The 12,293-nt window shown below is 48.9% G+C and overlaps 1 protein-coding gene across 1 annotated transcript in view; it reads left to right on the forward strand.

Moving 5' to 3' along the window:
• The window catches only part of CAPN9 (calpain 9), a 392,629-nt gene that overhangs the window by 265,420 nt on the left and 114,916 nt on the right, over positions 1 to 12,293 (forward strand). Inside the window, exon 13 of the mRNA XM_040430101.1 lies at positions 1,087 to 1,167. Within this exon, the coding sequence (XP_040286035.1) occupies positions 1,087 to 1,167 (81 nt within the window). The remainder of the gene's footprint in view (positions 1 to 1,086; positions 1,168 to 12,293) is intronic.

The raw sequence follows: 12,293 nt of genomic DNA on the forward strand, positions 1-12,293 counted from the left end.
TTGTGATCAAAATCCTGATCAGGATTCAAATGTAATCCGTTTTCAGACGTTTTTACGGATCCGGCGGGCAGTTCCGGTGTCGGAATTGAACGCCGGATTTAAACAACGCTAGTGTGAAAGTAGCCTAAGACAGTGTTGGACTGGGGTGCCTAGGGCTCACCAATAAAGTTCATTCTGGGGGCCAACTGTACAGATACATGCAAATATTACTTGCCCACACAGCAACAGACAACAGAAAGATGCTACAAGATGATTGATTATGGGGGGTTTCTAAAACAACTGCAGAGGTGGGTCTCAGGGGAAATAGGATAATGGCTGGCCTGTCTCTGTACCTAGAGGTCATCTTAGCCTCCTGAAGCATCCATAGTAATAAATTGGGTAGTTTGCTATCCATCCAGTTTTTTATATTGATATAGACTGATTGAGATGCTGTGCTGGGGGAATGGGGGTCTAGCTTTGTCAGGGGCCCAGCAGTGAATTCACCTGTTCCCCTCTGGTCCAGTCCGTGCCTGGATTAAGACCAGTGTGTAATACACAGGTCTTAAAAAATATCCCCCTGTGTAGCTACAAGCAGTTGCACTTTTTTACCAAAATCCAGGACAAAACATTCTTGCTTATTGTGAAATTAGAGGCGAACTATGAGGTGTTTTTTTTTCAGTTTCCGTTCCGTTTTTTGCATTCCGTTTTTTTGCGTTCCTCTTGCACACAAGCGTTGGTCCTCTTGCACACAAGCGTTTTTTTTTGTTTTTCGTATTTTCTGCGGATCCATTTTTGCGGACCACGAAATACTGAAAAAGCCATACGGTCGTGTGCAAGAGGCCTGAGTCTTTAGAATTTTCTGTGCACAATGGTGCACATCTGTATTATACAGACCTATACTGTATGTGGATCTATGCATAATGATTTCAGCCACAGTGTCTGAATACAACTTAAACAAGTTGATTAATGTCATAACCACAGTTTCGTCTTTTGACGAAATGCAGTGCCTACTAAAGATTAGTAATGCATACTGTCGTATTGTTAAAATATAAAGTTCAAATGTACAAATGTGTATTTACTAGATGTTTTATTTACTAATATTTTCAGCACCCAAAGCCAAATCCTCCTCATAAAGAGACAGAAGAAGAAAAACAATTTCGCAGTCTGTTTGCACAAATTGCTGGAGACGTATGTATAATATGCCATCAAAAACTGTCTGTATAAAATATTAGATCTGATACATGTATATTCGACAGACATACACTTTCACTTGTCAGGATGCTAAATCAATATCACAATAAGAACTAAATAAATTATAAGTAAAACATAATGTGGTGCATGTATGATTAGGGGGATTTTTAAAAGTTAGTTTTGCTTGAGTTCGTATTGGAGTAAAATTTATTAGTAGAGATGTCCCGAACTATTCGCCGGCGAACAGTTCCCGGCGAACATCGCTTGTTCGCGTTCGCCGCTGCGGGCGAACATATGCGATGTTCAGTCCGCCCCCTATAGTTCATCATTGAGCAAACTTTGACCCTGTACCTCACAGTCAGCAGACACATTCCAGCCAATCAGCATACCCTCCCTCCCAGACCCTCCCACCTCCTATAAAAAAGCAAGGACGGCAGCCCTCTTAGATTCATTCTGAAGCTGCAGTGTTAGTTAGAGCAGGGAGAGTGATGCTGCTGCTGAATTAATAGGGAAATCGTTAGCTAGGCCAGTGTTCTGTGTCCACTCCAGTCCTCAAAGACTCATCTGCTGTAAGGACAGAGTCCTGACAGCACCCCAAAAAGCCCTTTTTAGGGCTGGTACATCAGTCTGCTTTTTTTTATTTATATATATATATATATATATATATATATATTGCACTTGCCTGCCCGTGTGTGAGAGGCCACAGGCCCACAGACTGTACTGTGTGCACACCACTCATATCAGGTGGCACAGTACCTTGCAGATAAAAAAAGTCATTAAATTTTTTCTCTGTAATATAATTGCAGTTGCCTGCCAGTGAGTGTCAGGCCCACAGACTGTACTGTGCCCACTGCAAGTGCCCACCACTCATATCGGATGGCACAGTACCTTGCAGATAAAAAAGTCATTAAATTTTTACCCTTTAATATAATTGCAGTTGCCTGCCAGTGTGTGTCAGGCCCACTGACTGTACTGTGCCCACTGCCAGTGCCCACCACTCATATCGGATGGCACAGTACCTTGCAGATAAAAAAGTCATTAAATTTTTACCTTTAGTATAATTGCAGTTGCCTGCCAAAGTGTGTCAGGCCCACTGACTGTACTGTGCCCACTGCCAGTGCCCACCACTCATAGGTCGTCTTACACTGCTCCTAGTCCAGGGATCTCTTGAGGGCTAGTAGAGACTCGAGGTTCCTGAGTATGAGCCCTCCTACCATCTGGGTTGGCTCATACAGTTAGGAGTCAGGGTCAGAGTTAGGGACGCTTTAGGAGGTTACCTGCTCCCTAATTCTGTTGTCCAGGCGTAGCAGCTTCCTTATCCTTAACATCGCATGGATGAGGGTTTCCCCCACTCTGGTCCGTGACAGTAATATAATTGCAGTTGCCTGCCAGTGAGTGTCAGGCCCACAGACTGTACTGTGCCCACTGCCCACCACTCATATCGGATGGGACAGTACCTTGCAGATAAAAAAGTCATTTAATTTTTACCCTTTAATATAATTGCAGTTGCCTGCCAGTGTGTGTCAGGCCCACTCACTGTACTCTGCCCACTGCCAGTGCCCACCACTCATATCGGGTGGCACAGTACCTTGCAGATAAAAAAGTCATTTAATTTTTTCTCTGTAATATAATTGCAGTTGCCTGCCAGTGTGTGTCAGGCCTGCTGACTGTACTGTGCCCACTGCCCACCACTCATATCGGGTGGCACAGTGCCTTGCAGATAAAAAAAGTCATACATTTTTTTCTCTGTAATATAATTGCAGTTGTGTTCGGATAGGCTATCAGAACGCAAGCCCTACCACGACCCCCTAACCATAATAAGCAGTAGAATTATGCCATAACTGCTGTCGTAAAAGTAGCCTAAAGAGGGCCACCTTAGTAGTCTGATAATTGAAAAAGGGGGAATGGGTGGGTGGGTGAAAAGCAAACGAGCCGCGCGACGTGGGCTATGGGGGTGAGCCTTATATGCTGTGAGAGGGAGCCTCCCCTCACACAAATACGGCAACACTTAGCCTTAATACTTGTGTTCGGATAGGCTATCAGAACGCAAGCCCTACCACGACCCCCTAACCATAATAAGCAGTAGAATTATGCCATAACTGCTGTCGTAAAAGTAGCCTAAAGAGGCCAAAAAGTACAAACGTTAGTGTAGTTAGTGCTTTAATGAAACAACGTATCATGCCAACAAATTACGAAAAGCAACAGACATTTCATGACATGGGTCTGGGATGTACGCAAGGTATGACGAGGACTTCCACCTCCCTAGTTTCCTGATGACATGGACCGGGACACCGTTCTTGGAAGCGGCTGAGGCGGCGCCGATACGAAACGAGTGACCCGTGATGCTAGCTGGGTTAACATTGATATTGACAAGTAGTGCCCTAACGTACTTCAGGAAAACCTGAATGCTGAGAGATGCGCCGTTGTGAGGCAGCAACGGCGAATCTGGTAACGATGTACGTATATGGAGTAACCACTGGTTTAGGACTACGACTGGACACCACTGGTCACCGGTGGGAAAATACCTGATACGTACCATCTCCCCCGGGCGAGCGGCTTTAGACTGCTCTAAATTAAGCAAGAAACCTGAACTATCTGGAATTAGATCTTTCTTCCGGAGAAACTTTGTGGAAGTGGCTGTGCACGTAAATTCCCCGGGCCTCAGGAAACCGAAAAATGACAGGTATAACGCCGTTTCCACTAGACTACTAGTCTCTAGACCAAAGGGGCGGTTACGTAGCATGTCAGAGACTGCCCTAAACATGGGACCTGTGAATGGCTGACGGCCAGTGGTTTTCTGAAAGGTGGTTTTCTGTATACCCCGTAACATAGCCTTAATGGGATAGGCAGAAAACAAAGAAGGCTGCTCCGGGTGAGCCAGATAAAAGTGATGCTGGATACCTGCTAGATATAGCTTGATTGTGTTGTAAGCTAACTTCAAATTTGAGTGGCAAAACCCAATAAAAGCCATTAGGTAGGTTATGTGTCCCATGTCTAGTGGTGGATGTGAGACTCTGAATTTGCTAAACAATGCCCATGCTGTCTTGTACACTTTCAACGTATTTACGGAGAGGGACTGTTCCACCAGGGATCTGGCGGTGAGTAGTAGTGGAGCTACTGCATGACTAGTAGGTTGTGCTGCGGGATCGTAGTTGGTAGTGGATCTGCCCCTGGGGAAACCTGTAAAAAGAAAGGAACATTAAGCCTGGACAGCGCGTCTGCAGCGAGATTCCTCTGTCCTTGAATATGCATGCAAACAAAATTGAACCTATGCTGCAACGACAACCACACAAACTTCCTCAGAAACGCCATGATTTCTCTGGACCCAGACCTGCCCTTCATCATAATGTCCACCAGTGCTGCATTATCTGTCAAAAACAACACGGTCTGGTTACCCCACAGACTGCCCCACGTGTGAGCTGCTGCCACTACCGGATATATCTCAAACAGGGTGGATGACTGTAGAAAGCCTGGAATAGCTAAAACTTCAGGCGGCCAAGGACTGGCCATCCAATGTTTCTTGTAAATGGCCGCAAAGCCGGTCGAAGAAGCTGCGTCTGTATGGACGATCGGGGAATGACTGGACACAGAGGGGACAAAGAACGACACTCCGTTCCACTGTGCCAAAAATTCATCCCACATCATGAGATCTGCTAAAGCATCCTGATCTAACCTAACTGCGCTATCCTGACCCGGGGCTAAGGGTAGAAGCTTCAGCAACCTGGATATGAAAGATCTACCTTGTGGTATTATTCTCATTGCAAAGTTCAACATACCAAGTAGACTCTGGAGATCTGTTTTAGTGGTGACTCTAACACGTGCAAGTTTGTGTACTACTTCTCTGATCCTGGTTAACTTGTCGTGAGGCAGACTAGCTTGCATGCTAACTGTGTCCAAGCGAATGCCTAGAAAAGTAATGACATTACCTGGACCCTCCACTTTATTGGGGGCTACGGGGACTTTAAGGTCTTCAAACACTCCTCTCAACACCGTGAGATCTCGTGGCACCTGTGTGGGTGGCTCGATTAACAGGAAATCGTCCAGGTAGTGGATTACGTGATGTGCTCGAAAAATATTCACTAGTACCCAATGCAAGCCTTGGGCAAACTGATCAAATAACCAGGGACTCGATTTAGCGCCAAAAGTCAGTTTGTTCGCAAAATAATACTGCCCTTGCCACTTAATGCCATGCCACTGCCACAGCTGGGGTTTAAGGGGTAACAACTTAAAAGCATCCGTGATGTCGGCTTTTGACAACCAAGCTCCCTCGCCTAGTGACAGAATGACCTGTATGGCCTCATCTATGGAAGAATATTTCATAGAAACTTCCTCAGAGGGTATCAGTGAGTTCAAACTTGGAATGGAGAGTGAATGAGGAGCTGACAAATCATAAATTACCCTTTTTTTATTGGAAAATTTCCCTGTGACAACACCAATGGGGTTGACCCTCCAACAATCATATGGGGACTGTGCCATTGGCCCTATCAAATATCCCTTCTCTAACTCGACAGATAGTAAGTGTGAAATGGAGACCGGGTCCCGGACGGCCGACAACAAGTTTTTGCATTCATATGTAACCTGCGGCAGCGCCACCAAGCCGGTGTGGAAGCCATGCCGCAGACCATCGATCAGAAACTGGACCCAACTCTGATCTGGATGATCTAGCAAAAATATGGCCAGCAAATCCGTATCTACCACGCTTAGTCACGCTGAATGTTGCCCTTTCTGGGGGCACACGGTGACAGAATGAGCCCTGAAACAAAGGGTACACAAGTGCAGCAGCCTACAATGATTAAAGTAACAACCGGTAGTGTTAAAGTTGTTACATATCTGTGTTTTCCCAAGATATTTAATTGGCCGCCCTAACTTATCTGTGCCTGTCGTAAGCCTGGCAAACGGAGGTTGGGGAGTGTAGCTAGCTTGTGCTCGTTCTGGCCTGGCACTAGTACACCAATCTGTGGCATGTGCGTAAGAGCCGCAGCTACTACATGCCGGGGCTTTGAGCCCTGCAAAATGCCGGCAAAACAGCTCGGTATCGACTATAGACCAGTCAATGGTATGCTGAAACTGCCTGTGCGCAGCTGCAGCTTTAGCTGAAAACGATCTGTGGTATTCATAAAATGCCGTACCGCCGTATTTGTTGGCTAAATCCACAACCTTGTATAAATACAGATCCAGCTCCTCTCTCCTATTAGGACTCACTGAACAAACTACATCCCTAAACAAGCTAAATGCTAGTACAAACTCTGCTACGGTGAGCTTCCTGTTAAGCCTGACATCTCTGGACTTCAGGATCACTGAAACCTCCCCACACGCTATGGTCTTGCTATCCGGCGTTTCGTGCGTGGCTACGAGCAAGGAGGCTAAGTTAACATCCTTACCATCTAATATGTCTTGACGCACATTGGCGGGAATGAAATGACATGGTGCTATGTTAAGAGGGTTGACCTGGGAGCCAACCACAGAAGACTGGGTGAGTAACTGCACGGCCGTATTCGGGCCAACCGTGTTTGAAGTAGAGGCCGTATTTTCCATTGCCTCCAGTCTGGTCTGAAAGCGGGACAGAGAGGACGCCATTGTACTGACTACAGCGTGCAATTGTGACAAGGAATTTTTTATCGTGTCCGTGGCCACCGAGTCCTCCCCTGAAGCAGGGGGTTCTGAGAACAGCAGCCTGTAAAGTTCCGCTTTCCTAGCAGTTGCCGGAAAATGAATCCCTTTCCTTAACAGTTCTGCCGTGAGCCTCGGTACAGTCCAGGATCTGAGAGCTGGAACCGCCTCTCTTTCGGATTGGGTATCTTCATTGCTATGCGATGCGACACTCTCTTCCACGTGAGACTGCTGAGACATCCTGACTAAAAGAAACTGTGGTTACCTATGGATACCGACTCTCGTGCTCCCGCCACCAGTGTCACCGGACCCGCGATGTCTGAACCTGCTAACGTGATGCAGTGCTGCCCAGTGGAACGGGCATCGTACTCCTGAACCTGTTGAGCTGCCCACGGTCCACCCCCAGGTGTATAACTACCTGGTGACCTGTGGCCGTAACAGACTATTGAGCGTCTGTAGTCGTGACAGACTATCGAGCGTCTGTAGTCGTGACAGACTATTGAGCGTCTGTAGTCGTGACAGACTATTGAGCGTCTGTAGTCGTGACAGACTATTGAGCGTCTGTAGTCGTGACAGACTATTGAGCGTCTGTAGTCGTGACAGACTATTGAGCGTCTGTAGTCGTGACAGACTATTGAGCGTCTGTAGTCGTGGCAGACTATTGAGCGTCTGTAGTCGTGACAGACTATTGAGCGTCTGTAGTCGTGACAGACTTCTGGGCGACTGCAGTCGTGACGGGTTTGAGCGTCTGTGACTATAGGCGCCTGAAATTGCCACAGGCCTTGATCGTCTGTTAGACATAACGGACCTCGTGCCTGCACCAGTGAGAGGCCGCACCTGCCTATTGGTGACAAGCCACGAGCATCTGCACTGGTGACAGACCACGAACGTCAGTACCCGCAACACACGACACAAGGGCTGCCGAGACAAGACCTTTAGTACCCCCGGTCAAGGCAATGGGTGAAAAGAAATATATATCTTCCCCCTTGTTTTTTTTTTTTTTTCAGGAGTAGAATACCCTGCATAAGATGTGCCACACCCCCGTGTTACTAGACGGTGACACCAAACCCCCTACCCAAAGACGGATTCCGTGTCACCTTACCTGAACCAATGCGGAAATGCCCTACCGCTGCTAGTTAAAGGGAAAAAGGGGAGAAAGGAACTCAACACATTGCATGACCTCTACTACTACCCCTTCCCCCCCGCCATTTTTTTTTTTTTTTTTCATTTTTTTTCCTTTACCTGCTGGAAACAAAGTACCAGGGGATACGTAGTGGCAGTATGCGCTGTGGGACGATGATCCTACTGACCTGAAAAAGATGCTGCGGTTACCACCTCAAACCCTGATAGGCCAAAACTGTTATGAGCCATGTATTTAGATGTGCCACCACTATGTGCTTAACTGGCACTGGCCGAGGCCACCCAAAACCACTACGTGTGCCAATGAGAAACCACAATGCAGTGCAGTATGGGCTGCTGTCTGCAATGACCACCCGCCTCGTAGCCTCAATGCCCAAAGTCCAAGAGCCGGACCAGGCGACGTGCCCTGAAGACCTGGACTGAGGGCACTGACGCGTACCGCCAGACTGCCCTGCCAAGGACCACCACAACTGCGGCCCCCCCTGAGGGACCATGAGCTGCCCGTAAGCGAGTACCGCACTCAAAAGCCGCCCAGCGAGGCACCCGTGGCGGCGGCACATGCCCCAGACACAAGAGACACGCCCCCTACCATGCGCACGGATGCTATTGTAGCCGCGCCGGCTGACTGACCGGCTGCCGGGTAAGTGATGCGGCCCGTGACCGCCGCGCACATGTATGCAGACTGCGGCATGCTCTGGCAAGTACCGGCGTCTAACGCCCCCCCCACCCCACAACCTTATCACCTTAAGTCCTGAAGAAAACGGAGCTGTCGCTGAGACTCCGATCACGAAATAGCCTCGTGACGTCTGCGAGCGTGCCGAAGTGCCGACCCGGAAGTAACCTCGCCGGAAAAGCAAACGAGCCGCGCGACGTGGGCTATGGGGGTGAGCCTTATATGCTGTGAGAGGGAGCCTCCCCTCACACAAATACGGCAACACTTAGCCTTAATACTTGCCTGCCAGTGTGTGTCAGGCCCACTGACTGTACTGTGCCCACTTCCAGTGCCCACCACTCATATCGGGTGGCACAGTACTTTGCAGATAAAAAAGTCATTAAATTTTTTCTCTGTAATATAATTGCAGTTGCCTGCCAGTGAGTGCAAGGCCCACAGACTGTACTGTGCCCACTGCCCAACACTCATATAGGGTGGCACAGTACCTTGCACGCATAGTACCACTAATCTAAAAAAAAATGACAGGCAGAAGCTGGCCACCCCGCAGGGGCCGTCATGGTCATGGTGCTGTGATTTCCTTTGGCCCTAGAATAATGCCCAGTGTTCAGAGGCCACGTACCCTGAACTCGAAAAATTCTGAGGACAAAGTTGACTGGCTTACACAGGACACCCAATCTTCTACAGCTTCCGCACCTTGACGCACCATCCTCCTCCAGCTCAGCTTCGGGCACCTCTCAAGTTACCACTTGCCCGCCCGCCGCCACCACCAACACTAGCACCACAGCCGCTTCACTTGATCTGTCAGAGGAGTATTTTGCACATCAGTTGGAAGAAATTAGTCATGCGCAACCATTATTGCCAGAGGATGTAGATAACAGGGATATGTCTCAGTCAGGCAGCATTACACACATGGACGTATGGTGTGATGATGATGTTGTACCCGCTGCTGCTTCCTTTGCTGAGTTGTCAGATACAAGTGAAGCAGTTGATGATGACGATGTGTCCGTGGATGTCACGTGGGTGCCCGCTCAAAGAGAAGAAGAACAGGGGGAAAGTTCAGATGGGGAGACAGAGAGGAAGAGGAGACGAGTTGGAAGCAGGGGGAGGTCATCGCAAGGAGCTAGTGGCACAGTCAGACAGCATGTATCGGCACCCAGGGTCAGCCAGACAGCACGCCAATCAACGCATGCTGTTGCCACCACCAGAATGCCGTCATTGCAAAGCTCAGCAGTGTGGCATTTTTTTTGTGTGTCTGCCTCTGACAACAGCGATGCCATTTGCAACATGTGCTAAAAGAAACTGAGTCGTGGGAAGTCGAACACCCACCTAGGTACAACTGCTTTGCGAAGGCACATGATCTCACATCACAGACACCTATGGGATAAACACATGATGAGTACAAGCAGCACACAAACTTAAAGCCACCATTCTCCTCCTGGTCCAGCAACTTCAGCCACGTCAACCACTGCTGTCCTCCTTGCCCCCTCTCAACCACCCGCCACTCTGCCTCTCACCTTCAGCAGTTCCTGCTCATCTGCCCACAGTCAGGTGTCTGTCAAGGAAATGTTGGAGCGTAAGAAGCCAATGTCACAGAGTCACCCCCTTGCCCGGCGTCTGACAGCTGGCTTGTCGGAACTCTTAGCCCGCAAGCTTTTACCATACAAGCTGGTGGAGTCTGAGGCCTTCAAAAAATTTGTAGCTATTGGGACACCGCAGTGGAAGGTACCCGGCCAATTTTTTTTTTCACAAAAGGCAATCCCCAACCTGTACTCTATTGTGGAAAAGGAAGTCATGGCATGTCTGGCACACAGTGTTGGGGCAAGGGTCCATCTGACCACTGATACCTGGTCTGCAAAGCATGGTCAGGGAAGGTATATCATGTACACTGCGCATTGGGTAAACCTGCTGACGGCTGCCAAGCATGGAATGCGTAGCTCTGCAGAGGAGTTGGTGACACCGCCACGACTTGCAGGCTGAGTCCTCTTCTGCTGCTGCGTCTTGCTCCACATCAACTGCACCCCCCCAGCTCCCCAGGGGCTATTGCACATCCCGGATACGACAGTGTCACGCTGTCTTGGGGTTGACTTGCCTGAAAGCAGAGAGTCACACCGGACCAGCACTCCTTTCTGCCCTGAACGCACAGGTGGATCAGTGGCTGACCCCGCACCAACTGGAGATCGGCAAAGTGGTGTGTGACAACGGAAGCAATTTGTTGGCGGCATTGAATTTGGGCAAGTTGACACATTCAGGCGTTCCTACATGGCCAAGGCGCACTTTACCGATATTCAGCGGCGAAACAACATGCCAGTGAGGCGCTTGATTTGCGACAGCCCGACACGTTGGAATTCAACACTCCTAATGTTCGACCGCCTGCTCCAACAAGAAAAAGCAGTCAACGAGTATTTGTATGAACGGGGTGCTAGGACAGCCTCTGCGGAGCTGGTAATTTTTTTGCCAAGTTACTGGACGCTCATGCGCAATGCCTGTAGGCTCATGCGTCCTTTTGAGGAGGTGAAAAACCTAGTCAGTCGCACCGAAGGCACCATCAGTGACATCATCCCATTTGTTTTCTTCCTGGAGCGTGCCCTGCGAAGAGTGCTGGATCAGGCTGTAGATGAGCGTGAAGAGGAAGAGGAAGAGTTGTGGTCACCATCACCACCAGAAACAGCCTTATCATCATCGCTTGCTGGACCTGCGGCAACACTGGAAGAGGAGTCTGAGGAAGAGGAGTCAGAGGAGGAATGTGGCTTTGAGGAGGAGGAAGACCAACCACAGCAGGCATCCTAGGGTGCTCGTTGTCACCTATCTGGTACCCGTGGTGTTGTACGTGGCTGGGGGGAAGAACAGACCTTCAATGAGATCAGTGAGGACGAGGAACGGGACATGAGTAGCTCGGCATCCAACCTTGTGCAAATGGGGTCTTTCATGCTGTCATGCCTGTTGAGGGACCCTCGTATAAAAAGGCTGAAGGAGAACGACCTGTACTGGGTGGCCACGCTACTAGACCCCCGGTATAAGCAGAAATTGGCTGAAATGTTACTGAATTACCGGAAGTCGGAAAGGATGCAGCAGTTCCAAAACAAGTTAAAAAGTATGCTTTACACAGCATATAAGCACAACGGGAATCTAACAGGGAAAGAGGTAAAAGTAATCCTCCTCCTACCACGACCACGCCGGCAAGGACAGGACGCTTTACAGACGTGTTGTTGATGGAGGACATGCAGAGCTTTTTAAGTCCTACGCATAGCCACAGCACTTCGGGGTCCACCCTCAGAGAACGACTTGACCGACAGGTAGCAGACTACCTCGCCTTAACTGCAGATATCGACACTCTGAGGAGCGATGAACCCCTTGACTACTGGGTGTGCAGGCTTGACCTGTGGCCTGAGCTATCCCAATTTGCGATAGAACTTCTGGCCTGCCCCGCTTCAGCACAGCAGGAGGTATTGTCACTGAGAAGAGAAGTCGCCTAGGTCAAAAAAGTCTAGATTACCTCACCTTTATTAAGATGAATGAGGCATGGATCCTGAAGGGACTGACAGTGGGGGATGCATTTGACTAAAAAAGGCCTGATGAGATGCTTTGGGCTAAAAATGGTCCACACGCTGCTGTATTTAATCTCTGCATGCCGGATGACTTGCGTGACTTCTCTGCCACCAACTAGGGTTCAAGCCGCAATGTTTTAGTGCACTTTCTGCCT

Source organism: Bufo bufo, chromosome 4, assembly GCF_905171765.1.
Source record: "Bufo bufo chromosome 4, aBufBuf1.1, whole genome shotgun sequence".
Classification (NCBI taxonomy): domain Eukaryota; kingdom Metazoa; phylum Chordata; class Amphibia; order Anura; family Bufonidae; genus Bufo; species Bufo bufo.